This window comes from Parasteatoda tepidariorum, chromosome 1 (assembly GCF_982258835.1).
Source record: "Parasteatoda tepidariorum strain Cologne lab strain chromosome 1, Ptep-v5.0, whole genome shotgun sequence".
NCBI classification, from domain to species: domain Eukaryota; kingdom Metazoa; phylum Arthropoda; class Arachnida; order Araneae; family Theridiidae; genus Parasteatoda; species Parasteatoda tepidariorum.
Window position 1 is genome coordinate 7,356,245 of NC_141755.1, and position 14,446 is coordinate 7,370,690.

General features: G+C 27.5%; 1 protein-coding gene across 1 annotated transcript in view; it reads right to left on the reverse strand.

Annotated features, from left to right (window-relative positions):
* Positions 1-893: 893 nt before the first annotated feature.
* The window catches only part of LOC122270688 (nose resistant to fluoxetine protein 6), a 38,925-nt gene continuing 25,372 nt past the window's right edge, over positions 894-14,446 (reverse strand). The window contains exons 11-15 of the mRNA XM_087158765.1: positions 10,576-10,695; positions 8,764-8,884; positions 5,444-5,627; positions 4,461-4,603; positions 894-1,961 (exon numbers count right to left, since the gene is read on the reverse strand). Coding sequence (XP_087014891.1) covers positions 1,716-1,961; positions 4,461-4,603; positions 5,444-5,627; positions 8,764-8,884; positions 10,576-10,695 — 814 coding nt within the window. The 3' untranslated portion in view covers positions 894-1,715. The remainder of the gene's footprint in view (positions 1,962-4,460; positions 4,604-5,443; positions 5,628-8,763; positions 8,885-10,575; positions 10,696-14,446) is intronic.

Below are 14,446 nucleotides of genomic sequence, written 5' to 3' on the forward strand. Positions count from 1 at the left end.
ATACGTAGATTTTTTTTTGGGGGGAAGAGATAAATAATACCTAAGTTCTTAAAGAAACACTAAGATAGGATTTTCATATAAAATTAGTTTATTTTTATACCATAAAATTTTTTAACTTTGTATTAAAGCGACAGAAAGTGAATTAAAGAGTAATAGTGATGAACAAACTGGGTTTTGCTTTAATTCAAATAGTTTATTGAATCACATAAATACAGCATCAGCCAATTAAAGAAGTTGCTAAAATGGTGCAGCATTGTTTCATTTGTTACATTTCTTTTTATTTCATCAAGAAAATTATGATCGGTTTCATCTATTCCAGAAATGAAGTAAACTCCCTGAGTATGCTATCTTTTATTGCATTTTAGCACTTTTACAGCAATATGACTTTTAAATGCAGGATGTTTAAAAATCACTGCGATTAACTAATGTTTCTAAATTTCTTGTAAAAAGAAAAATGATAAAAATAGGCATATTGAGATCATGAAAAATATTTAAGAGAGGGAAAACAAAACCATTATTTAAATCTGTCAAACCATTGTTGAAGATATTTAGATAAAGAAAATATTAAAATCAGTTTGATTGCACTATGAAACTAGAAGGTTTTTCAAAAAACTCGTTTTAATTTCAGTCAAATTCCTGAGAAAATCAAACATGTTTTGTTGCTTATATTATTTTTTTATTAAAATTGTATCAGTATTTAATTAATGATATTTCTTCCTCTTCGTTTAAATATCAATTTTCATTACTTATTGAGTATATTTTTGAACACAATTTTTTGCTTCAATTCTAGAAATGCATATTAAAGGCGTTGAATACGTAGTAAGCTATACAGAACGTAGAATGTGCAGAACTGAAATACGTCACCTATTTTCCTAATAATGAATTTCCGTCAATTATTGCATGCAATTTGAGCTTTTTATTAAAAAACAACACAAAATTTCAAATAAATAAAGATATAAACATACATGCATTTATAAAAATACATACAATTCTGTAATTGAGTGAAATATTTTAACTCAAAGACATACTTAAATTATAAATATGAATATGTTTATGGCTTATGAATGGCTTATGAAAATAGTTTGCAATTTGTTCATAATTTCAAACGTAACTCTTTTTTCTAAATCATTTGCATAAAACGTACTTAACTTAAATTAAAAAACACTTTAAAACTCAAAAATACACTTTATTTGGTTTCAAGTAACTGGTATTTAGTAAGGGCTTAAATTCATTATTTAATAGGACCTATAACTTTATGTTTGTTTTTTGAAACAAAAACTATACTTAAACATCTGTTTACTTAGCGTGTTTGGAGAATTTTTTCTTGCATTTTTCAGTATATAAAAGAAGACAGCTAATAATTTTTTCTACAACCAGCATTAAAAGGGTTCGATTCATTATAAAATTAAACTAGAATTAAGAATATTTTTTTTAATTTTTTAATCCCGCATTTTTAATAACTATAGCTTGAAATATATTTTCCATTTTAGTGTTTAAAAAGGCAAAACGTTTCAACCGAAGAAACAGCAATTCATAAAGCCAGAAAAAAAAATTGAACATAAGAGAAAATTAACAGATGTGAATGAGCCAAAAATAAGGGCTTTATTTAATCGAAGCTCTGAAATTTCGTCTCATATTATCGCTTTCCATTGTAACTAGAGTGTTTAAAAATGTTTTTTTTTAATATTCTAAGATGAAATATCCTCATGTTTAGTTTATATTTTTAACTTTCCATAATACGTTTCAGAGATTGACCAAACTTTGCCGGATCCTTCTATTGTGTTTTTAGAGATTATATCTACCGATGGAATTTTGAAATTGTTAAGAGGGGTCACATCTATCTGTTGAGTCTTTCTTGGGCACAAAACTGATCTCAAGGAACCCAAAGGCATTTCTAGCAGCATAAAGAGAAAATACGCAGCAACGTATGAAACAGCTGTGTAAAATGTGATTCGACTGACCTGAAATAAAAACAAAATTAATTTTAAGGCATAATAAAGTTTGTTAAATTTATAATTACCAAAAGGGCTATTGTTTGATTGAAGTATTCATATACTTGCGTCATTTCTATCAATTAATAATGTCCCCACAGCTTGAAATAGTAAAAGAGCATAAAGAAGTTACCATCAAATACCAAATTTACGTAATTATTTCTACCATACTGAAGAAATACCAACTCTATGTTCACCTTGTTGTATATATATATATATATATATATATATATATATATATATATATATATATATATATATATATATATATATATATATATATATATATATATATATATATATGTGTGTGTGTGTGTGTGTGTGTGTGTGTGTGTGTGTGTGTCTCGGCGAAAGACCGAAATCGGTAGTTGTTGACTTTCACCGGTGAATGTCGACAATCACAGATATGCTTCGGTTAATGTCTGAAATATTAATTACATTCGATTTGATATGAATTTATTCGTGGATATAATTACATTTATTCGATATTCTAACCCTACACTGATGTTTTTTTAAGGTTAAGTGCTACTGCCCGGTATACATTTGCCCGGTATACCCTACACTGATGTTTTTTTAGGTTAAGTGCCACTGCCCGGTATACCCTACACTGATATTTTTTTAAGGTTAAGTGCCACTGTCCGGTATACATTTGCCCGGTATACCCTACACTGATGTTTTTTTAAGGTCAAGTGCCATTGCCCGGTATATATTTGCCCGATACTCCAAACACTGATGTTTTTTAAGGTCAAGTGCCATTGCCCGGTATATATTTGCTCGATACTCCAAACACTGATGTTTTTTAAGGTCAAGTGCCATTGCCCGGTCTATATTTGCCCGATACTCCAAACACTGATGTTTCTTCTAATCTATCGTCAGTAAGTATTAAAATATAGAATAAATATAAATATATCAAATAAATACAATAATATTAACGAATAAATTAATATAAAATTGGATATAACAAATATTTCGGACATTCACCAAAGCGACTATGTGATTGTTGATATTCACAGGTGAGAGTCAGAAATAAGGGTATTTAGCGAATATTTCGGACATACACCAAGCGACTGGTGAATGTTGACATTCACCGGTGAATGTCGACATTCTCCAAAATTCGGTGTTTCACCGTAACATATAATATATATGAAATTTCGCCCACAATTATATAAATCCAAAACTAAATCCAAGAAAAATTAAAAAATTAAACTTTTATTATCTATTTTTATTGTTGTTTTATTTAATGATGGTCAAAAATATTTTGAGTTGTAGGGTGTACAAACTTCTACGTCTTTTTAAAGAATGCAACTTTATATGGCAAAATGCAAAATTTGAGCGAAATTGGTCGAATAGTTCTTGAGAAATCAAGTTTTAAAGAAACCGTATTTTTAGATCCAATCATTTGATCAAAAATTATTTAAGTTGGTTCGTTTTTAATTTTGCGCACTGTACATTATCCACAAAAGGAGTGATTTAAGTCAACCGAAAGATTAAAGAATCTTGACTAGATAATTGACTTGCATTATTGTTGAAAATATTTTAGAAGTTAAGTCGCATAAAGTCGGCGATAGGAAATCACGTTTCTTATCCCGCTAAAAAGCAAGCATACTTATCCAAAAAAAATGATGCAATCAGTCAGCCTGATTTCCAAAATAAATAAAAGGGAGTTTAGGAATATTTTGTTATTTTTAAATACGTTTTTAAAATGATCAAACAATTCTTTGATTTCAGACTAGGAAAATAGTTAATATGGATCTTCAGTTAGGAGTTAATATTTCCATGCAGCTGCAATATATGAGTCTTCATAAAATAAATCTATTAGCATATTTTTCATGTTTTAGTGTGGATTGAACTTCAAACTGGTTTGGATATTTCAATTTTTCAATTAATTAACAGAATTCAATATTCCATGCTCAATATGTTCATCGCTAGCTTAATTTGTGTTTAAACAGAAATAAATACTTTTCTTTTAAAAAGTTGCTCATCTTTAAAAGATAAAGCTATGTGTGCTAATTGGAACCAAAAAAAAATTAATTCTCAAGAAAAAAAAAAGAAAATACTGTAAATATTTCATTAAATTTAAAACAAAAATAGTTATAACTGTGCTGAACGGTGAAAAGTATACAATTATCATGCTGTAGGTCATTTCAAATAATATAAATGAATATATAAAAACATAATTTTGGTTAATAAATTTAATTATTCATTTCAAGGCATAAAACCTTTTTCGAGATTAAAATTCTTTTTTATATTTCTTCAATTTATTTCAATATTGATTGAGGAAACCATGATCATTTAATTGTGATATTATCCCTTGAATTTAATTAACATACCTCATAAAATTGTGTTTAATTATAAACAAGAGAAGTTTTCTTTTATTTATTCAATACAAAAATAATTAACTCCGAAAAATATAAGCAAAAAAATATTTGCAATTTAAAAAAATGCGTATAGTCAAAAATTTGCTCTTACCAGTTCAACATGAGAATAAGGCATCTGAGTTCTACTTGTTCCAATACAGTAACTAACTACGAGGAAATGAATAATAAAGGCATAAAAGCTCAGCTTATACAATGGGTCAAAAATCCTCCATGATAAAATTCTATTTACAAATCCTGAAAAAATGCAACAAAGTAAATAATAATGTGAGTACACTTTAATAAATTCCAGTTCAAATTTCGGCAAAAAATGCCGGCTGTATGATACAGTTTTACCGGGACTTGTTACGGAACAATCTGATGTACCGTAATTTTTTCAACAACAATTAACGTATTTTTTACATTAATAATTACCTTAAAATCTCAAAATACAGCTATATAAAATTATTGCAAAAATTACAGTGTAATATGATGCACCCAAAGTGCCGGTACTTTAAACCTTAATTTGATCCGGATATTTTTTTGTAGAAATCTTATGTTGAAAGTGGTTTATAAATGATGATTTTAAGAAAATGCTAGTGTTACTAGATTTGCTTTAAGAAGTTATCTTATGACTCCTATTCAGTTTCAGAAAAATATTTAGTGACAAGAAAAACTGGTTCCTAATCATGGTTAACTGTAGTACAAAATTAATATTTTCAATTCTTAACGGAGCTAAACAGCGAGGTGGCAGGTCAATTTCAAAATGTACCTCCCAAATCACTTCAAAATAAGTGTGTATCTATTATTTTGTATTTATGTTAATGATAGAACCTAGGTAATTAATAAAATCTTTAGAATAAGCAGTTTAAAAAACAAAACTATATTGAATATCTAAGATTCGAAATAAATTCTGTAAGGCACGTAGTAAGAATATAATGCTTCTTTTATTTATTCATTTTGTTAGTCATTTATATCTCTATTACTCGTTTCATTATTTTGTATTTAATTTGTCGTAGGCATTATTATGAGAAAATCAGGCTGAGCTATATATTATTATGCATGGAAATAAATATTTATATTTTTAACTTAACCTACCACCAACACCAAATCCACCAGCAACTATTATCCACGCCACACAAGCACCAAAAACAGTTCTGTGAGCACCGGCGTATACAGCTGACCAATAAGCACCCAATGAATTATCTCGAGAAGAATAAAGAACAGAAAATATGCAAAATAGTAACCCTATAAAAGCTATCCAACCAATTGCTCCGATGCACTGAAAAAATATGAGAAGAGAAATATTTGACTTTTACAAATTCTTATAATTTTTTATATTACAATCGAAAACCCTAAAACTTGTATTTATTCATGAATTTAAAAAGTATTAATAAATTTGTAACTAAACATAAACATTAACTACGCAATAAATAATTAGAACATACCTAATAAACTTAATGGATAACTAAAATAAATATTTTAAATAAATGAAAATAAAGTTTGAAAAAATACATGATTAAGATTTTTTTTTAAAAAATGCATTAGATCTAGAGAATATCTATTTAATTTTATGCTTATTTCAACATTCGAATTTTGAATCCTATATTTTTCGTAAGATAATTTGTACAAGCCCTCAAAAATCCCAGGTCCCAGGAGCATTAGTGCCTCACGCTCCTCTCTCTACATTACATGTAAATCGCCTGTGTCAGATATATAACTTATGTATAGTCATATGAAATAGAAATGTGTGCTACTTATTCACTTATTCCAGTATATCTAAATTTTATATAGAGTTAGTATGTGTACCCAGTCTTTCCCCGGGTAGTGGAGCAGACCCAGATGATTTGACTTTCACAACTTAACAATGAATATCTTTATTAAATCTAACAGTTACTAGATCGAACAATTCAGTTCCAACAGGGCCTTCGAATCTTAGCTACCTGGTTTTGCCCAACTGTCCCCTTAGATTCTAAAAAACAGAAAGAGCTAAATTTTTGTCTGTGCGTCTTGAAAAATTTGATTTTAATTGTTTCTTATCTGGTGAGTTGAGTAAACATACGCTGGTTCCGAAAGGCAATGTTTTAGAATACATTTCTTTGCCCAATGTATGCAAGAAATCCATGACGGGAAAACTGACGAATACGTCAATGGTTGGCTGGCATTTCGGATGGTTTATGGTTCTCCGCTACTGACTTAGATTTACGGGTATCATTTCTTGTTTCATACTTTTCGAATTTCACTAAATTCATTTCCTCTTCATTTATATATCTTGCAAAACCTAGGGTTTTATTCTTCTACCCCATCCACACTTGTCTCTTATCTCTTCTTTTGTTTGGCTATCTTGTTCAAGCTTGTTTCCACTTTCCACTTTCGCAAACCCATGCTTTTATATGGTGGCTTGTAATTTTTTTTTCTGTATCTTTCATTCTTAGTTTGGACGCAGAAGAATATTTTTCCTATTAGAACTGAAGCAGCAGTATGTCTATTTTTGGCATTCTTCTTGCTTTTTTTTTTTCAAATCGTTTAGCTTAATTATGTTTTGTGTTTAAAATTTAAAATGTTTGAAATATTTATTTTGAAAATTAAAAAAGGTTCAAAAATTCATAATTTGGACTTCCAAAGTCTCAGAAACCGTTCAATCAATTCCAATTACGTTACTTAATATATTGCAAATTTTTAAAACACAGAAATAGGAAATTTCTGCCCAGCCATTATTCTTGGGCCAATGAATCTACAAATTTTTATGTGTGAAAATATTTTGATTTTAGTACCAAATTTAAAATGCATTGAAAATAGCCTAATCACAGCAAGACCTTTTCAATTTAAAAATTTTATTTAAGAAGTATTTAATTTTATTAATTAAAGAAATTATTATTAATATATTATTCAAATCACATAATATTGATTTAAAGAGTTCGTAGTTTTTTTTCTCTTAGTAAATGAATAGCAATAACATTTTTTAAAAAAATCACTTTTTTTTATTTTATTCTTAATATCGCTGATACTATTAATTTACCGAAATATAATATCTTTAATTCAGACATTTAAAATATGTAGATAAATAATATTTCTAAGATATTTAAAATTTTTAGTTAAGATATTTTCAGTTTAGAAATTTTAATTAATAAACATTTAATTTTGTTAATTAAAAAAATTCGAGTTAAATTCTGATTCAACTTTCATAATATTATGAACACGAACTTACACGATTAAAAACATATAATATTTTTTCCTCAAACTCTCTTTTAAAAATTCTTTTGCTAAATTTCTTAGAATCTTGCTAAAGAAAGTTAAAAGACTACTCAATAATCGCTACTATTTTAAAAGAACAGCTGCATTAAAAAAATATTCTGCCGTTTTACGATATTCTATTTATTATAAAAACGAATGTAGTTTGACAATATTGTTTCCCAGCGAGTCGATAGATGGAGTCACAACCAAGTAAGGACCATTTTTGTGACATATATTGCTAAGAGCAATTTTTTTTCCACGTAAGTTTTCGTAATATTCAACGTCCTTAAGTAAATTAGTAGTTATTTAATCTTTTAAAGTTTGTAGTAAATTAAATTTTCACCTTTTTCATTGATTCCATTTTATTAGGTCAATGCGAATAGTTATGTTAAAAATTACCAATTTATAATAAAAAACCATAATAACATATTTTTTTTAAAAAATTTCAATGTATTACAGTTAATGATTTTACAGAAAAAATTTTAAGAGGCTTTAAAAGCTAGAAATAATAAAACTGATGTTACTAGAGATTTACTGCGATCAAGAAAGTGCCTCACAAAAAAATATTTCTTTAATATTAATATTTCTGATTAATTTTTGATTTAGGCCTAAATTTTATTTTTATTAGATAAGTTTTTAAGACTTTTTTTTTCAAAAATACTTTAAACAAAGTAAAAGTTATTATTAATTATTGACTTCGTAAAATAACGGGTATTTTATTAGTTTGAAAGATAAAATTATGACTCTAATTAGATATTTTAGTAAAATTACATTCAAAACGTTTGCAATGTTTATCATACAAATAATTATCATCTATAGCATCATCATCTAATTTTTATATTGCGTTGTCCACAGTTAACAGCAGAAGTATTTTTCATAAATTAACAAAAGACTCGAAACAAATTTATTTCTCATAGAATATGAAACTTATTTAAAAAGCCCGATTATTAGAAGATTAGCGCAATAATTTTTATAAATTAAACATCTATATAAAATAAAAGTAATAAATTGAAATATATATTTATACAGAATTAAAATTCAGTGAAGTAAGTTATAAAAGAAAGGAATTTTTTTCATTAAAGAATGAAAAAATTTCTTTACTTTTATAACTTACTTCATTCATTTTCATTTCATTCGTTTTCATTTTTTTTCTTTCTAAATTATGAATTTTAATTTTTTATTACCATTCTGCTTCTATGCTGTTCACGCCTAGCTATTAGTATTCCACTTAGCATTCCCAAAGCAAATGGTCCAAAATGACTTAAAGGCCAAGCAATATTTATTGTAAAAAAGAAACTTGGGGACCTGAAAAAAAATTCATGAATAATTAAAGATAAATTACAGGATAATGAGTAAATATTAAATATACTAATATGCATGAAATATGTCCTTATTCGAGGGAAAATCTTTAATAAAAAAAAAATTCTTAGTCATTTACAAATTTGTACACGATAATTGCAAGGCGAATATAACAAAAGAAACTCTAATTGTTCTAATAGCACTCTCCAAAAAAAAACAAGAATGTATTGTTTGCATTTACACCATATTACAATGAAACTAATTTTGCATTACTCTCTTGCGACACCTTATTTTAATGTGAATTAATATTTAATGTAAGTTTCCCCCCGGACAAAATTTTATTTGATGCACAATTGATTCTAAGCAGGTTTTTATGCTGATTTTATTTATGAGAAATTGCTTTGTAAATTTTAATGAAAAATAACTCTTTCTCTTAGATCTAAATAACTGCAATTGAGCACAAATTATTAATATTATTTGGAAGTATGCCGTGTTTGGAAGATTTTTACCTTTTTAATACGGGAAAATGATTCATGTTATATTTCATAGCCATAAATTATTAAAATGCTAAATATAATATTTCTTACTCTTTTAAACCTAAAGTAACACAAAATTACGAAAATCTGAAAAATATGTTTAATTAAAATTCTGCGTCAATGGGTTAAGGTATTAAATTTTACAATATGGATCTAACAACGTTTTTAAATTGATAATAAACATAAATATTTTATCTCTTAGCTCCATATTTAAATTTTCTTTTGCTGTAAATGGGCTACACACTTTTTTTCCTCTTTTATTTTCAAATTAATTTGACTGATTGTAATAAAATAGAGGCTCCTTGATTTTCATGGCTCATGGAGAGCATTCTCCCCTCCCAATGAGATGATCCTGGTTCTAATCCCAGCGATAGGGGGTCGGTACGAATTCCAGACCCGACTCCCATTGACCGAAGTGTCGACGTGAAATATCCTTATTGGTCAACGGATCATGGATTTCAGTATCCTTGCCTTCAGGCTGACCGTGGAAAGATTTCGTAGTTTTCCCCTCCATGTAACACAAATTTGGGTTAGTTTCATTAAGAAGTCCTACACCATGGCAAATTTCTCCCAAATCTTCTAGGAGTTCATTTGTTTCTGGATTGAGTTGAAAATTACAAGGGTATGGAGTTGAACATTAGTATAGTCGTAAGTTCAATATTGGGTCGGCTGTTCAATGACGGTAATAAAATGAAATAAAAAAAAAAGAAATTTGGTAATTCCCATTATTCTCACTTTTAAATTCGAATGAATATTTCAATTTAAGCAACTATACTTCCAAAATATTTAATTTGTTGCTTTTCAAAGGTTTTGAAATATTTATCTAGCAAATTGGTAAGTTTTGATCATAAATAGACAAATTCGTATAAATATTACCAGTATTTAATATCATACTGAGAAAGTTCATTACATTGGAACGAAAATGTTTAAGAAAACGCTCTTATTGTAACTAAATACATGAGAAGGGATATTGATATTGAAGGGATGAGATATTGTAACTAAACACATGAGAAGGGAGGAAATTATTTACTAATGAAATTTGAATTCGTAAGTTTTCCAGGTTAAACACCTTTATCAAATGCATTTAAATACACTCTTAAGTATATTTTACATAATTTTAATTTGTTTATTATTAAAAAAATGATTGATCTTTATTCTTACCCGTTAGCAAAATATGGCACAAACGAAGGAGGCAGATCATGAGTGTAAGTTAAAACTCCAACAGTTGCATTACATCCAACGCATAAAAGAAAAATTATTAAGATCCCAAGTTTCATTCTCCTGTAAAAAAATGGTATTTAATCAATAAGCATCAGCGAGTAATAAGATTCAGTTGTTTTGATTTATGAAATGAAATTAATACAGTAGCTTTAGTTTATAGCACATTTGTCAGAAAAAAATATAAAAATTATGAGCTATATGAATCTATAATATCACGAGGGTCGTTAAATAAAACTGTTGTTAATTACGCCAATTTAGTTGCACTAAATAACGTACAAAAGGTATACTTTTATTATTGCTTACAAAATAAATAAGTATTAATAATGTATAAGTATTAATATTAAGTATAAATATTAATATTAAGTATAAATATTAATATTATTTAATCTCAGTTCATGATACGGATAGCTAGGGGACCTTAATTTCCGTTGCTACTCGTAAGAAAAGTTTCAGGTGTTTAGAAACATCTATAATTGTAGTGATATCTCGTCTTTTAGCTTGCAATAAAATTACAGAAAGCGTTTCATGTTTAAAAATAATTCATATTTTCATCAAAAATAGATAAATGTTTATGTGTGTTTTTCCATAAGACGTAAGAAAATCAATACATCTTAATGCATGGTTAAACAAGGTTGTTATACAAAGAGAAATATTTAAATTACAGGAAATTTTAGATATGTATAATAAAATAAAATGAAGAGTGTGCTTGTGTGACTTTCTGTGTCAGAATCATTTGAACTGGCGTCTTAAAATTTGGACAAGGGGTGAATGAAAAATTTTAGCTCCCCCCCCCCACTGCCTCATCGACGAATATCGTTCAAAAATTTCAATTAGATCGTTTGAGAGAGACGTTAGAAAAAAGAGAATTTTCTCATTAGTTGAGGACTCGAAATCGATACAAATTAAACTGCAGATGATTCTGTTTTATCAAATATTTTAAGTCTAATATCAGTGATGTTCGTGAGCTTATAGCTCTAATTAATGAAAAGAAGTAGTTTATTTCATTTTTTTCATATTTTATTATTTTTTATTAGTAATGTAAAACAAACTTAAGTAATCAGCATAACGTAATTATTATACATTATTTCTATGTTTCAAAAAAGTACCATTATACATCATTTTAACCATTCAATACCAGTGATTTTGACAAGGCGTATGTTTATTCAACTCATCAGACAAAAATATTAAAAGTTGACTTTTTCAAGACACACATACAAAAATATAGTTCTTTCTGTTTTTAGAAACTAAGGGGAAAGTTGGACAAAACAGGGTAGCTGAGATTCAAAGGCCCTGTAAAAACTGAACTGTTTGAACTAGTAACTGTCAGATTTAATATTCATTGTTGTTCATTGTTATTCATTGGTAAGTAGTAGAAGTCAAATCACTCGGTCTTTCCCCACTCTTGGGGTAGGACCGGATACACATACTAACTCTATAAGAAATTTAGTTATAGATAATTGTGCTTTTTAAACGGATTTCTTTAAAGCTAAATAACATTGCTAATTGAATGAAAAAATACTAATAAGCAAGATTAATTAAGTAAAAATAGTTCGTTTATAAGAAAGGTAAACAACTTGCTATCGTATTGACGCTAATGATGCATATTTAATTTGAGTAATATGCACTAATTGAAAAAGGAAAAAAAAAAGCTATGAACTAAAAAGCAAAATTCATGGAGAATCGATACTAATTCATTTAGGTGAAGCATATAAAATCTCTATAGCTTTATTAACATCAAAGATGGCTAATTATTTTTGGTAATATTTTCTAAGTGTAAAAAAAAGAATAAGCTAGGTACTAAAAAGCAAAATAGCTGAAAGATGATACCAATTCGTTTCGTTTTGGAGGAAGGAAAAGTTTTGTTTTACTCTTTTTGATACCAATGATGCATTATTAATTCTGGTATAAGACAATTATTGAAACAAAACTATAAGTTATATACTGAAAAGCAAAATTATCTTGATAATGACTCCAATTCGTTTAAGAGAAAAATTAAAAAAACACCATACTATTATTAAAGCCAATGATGTTTAAACTCTTTTAGTATACACAACTGATCAATGGGTGTGTTTTTTAATAAGTACTAAATATAGAAAAAAAATTGGTGCCAAAATACTTAGGTAGAACTAAGATTTTATGATCCACTAAAAACTATATGTGTTGGAGAAAGTTGATGATTATGACAGTTTTTGTCTATCAGGAGATGACTTCGACCAATAGCATTATGGTTTCAATTCTTTTAAGAGAAAATTTGAAAATCAACCTACTATTATTGACGACAATATTGCTAAATTAATTTAAATAATAGGTACTACTGGTATTGTGGTATTTGTGCAGTTTTAATACTAATTTTTATAGAGAATCTGCGGAAAAAGGTCTTTTACGTGCCTTCGAATAAGATGTGTGTTAGAGAAAATCGCCTTATTGGGGTAAATTTTATGTATCAATAGTTAGCCACAAGCAACAGCATGATGCAAAATGATATTGATTACATTTAATGTTCATTTTGATGGGATGAACAACTAAAAACGTGCTTTGCTTATTCTAATAAAATAAGGATATCAGCTAAGACAAAAAATATTAATAAAAAAAAATATTAGAATTATTTTAGCTTTATTCATTGAGTTGGAAATAATAGTCAGCTTGTAAATAATAAAATTTATATCTAAGAAAAATTAAGTTAAAGTAAAAATAAAAATATTAACTTATTATTAAAATTCTGCAGAGGCAGAGTCATTTTAAGTAGCATGACATTAAAAATTTCATGTGACAAAAATATATGTCCCATGTAAAATTTCACATGTCAACACATTTTAAAGATCCTTTTAAAAAAAGAGTGGTATTTGTGTTTATAAAATTATTTGCCGGGGGAAGGAATTACTGCAAGGAAGGTTTAAAACTCGCTTTGCCTTTTCCATGAAATTTGTTTGAAAAATATTCATTTTTCTGAGAGATTCACTATTTAATAAAAATTTTCATACGTTTTAAAGCATAATTCAAATTTCCGTACAATGTACATTTTGAGCTAAAACGATGCCTAATACACAGAGAAAAACAACAATTCAGGTAAAATTACAGTATTGTATGATAATGAAATTTCGAGTAAAAATAATTAATAATAATAATTTTGATTAATAAAACAAAACTATGCGGTGTTTAAGACATATATTTGTTTTTTTTTCGTTCATATGGTGACAGTTAACCGGAAATTTTGGTTTTCAAGACTATAGTTCTTATTAACCTACATTTAGTAAATATTACAAAGGTGAAAAGTAAATTAAACCGAATAAATGATTTTTAGGCAAGGTTCTAAGGTATTGTGATAAAGTTACAAAATTTTATCACATTTACAAATTTTTATCAAATACTACAAATCTACATTTTATTGTTGCTTTCATAAAAGTTCAAAAAATTACCTAGCCTTTTGGTTTTCCCATTGAGCCGAAAACACTGCAAATCTTACCATATTTCGGCAGTTTTGTCCGCACTTTTTCTTTTGTCATTATAGCAAGAATCAAAAATAGCCCTTTGGATTATTACGCCTTTGGTGTATTAATACACGCCGTTGGTGTGCTAATAAAAACTGCTAAAATTTCTAGAATCAAAAGGAACCGAAGCCGAATTTTTTTTTTTATCCAATTACGTTGATTCATATTTTTTTTGAACCCAGATATCACTTTTTTCAAATATTTTTATTACGAACTTTGAATTTAGTTTTTTTTTCACCAGGGCACATTAAAGGCCGGAATTAATACAAAAGATATAATAGGCATTGTTAAAAATTTGTATTCATTTATTGGCCAACAAGTAT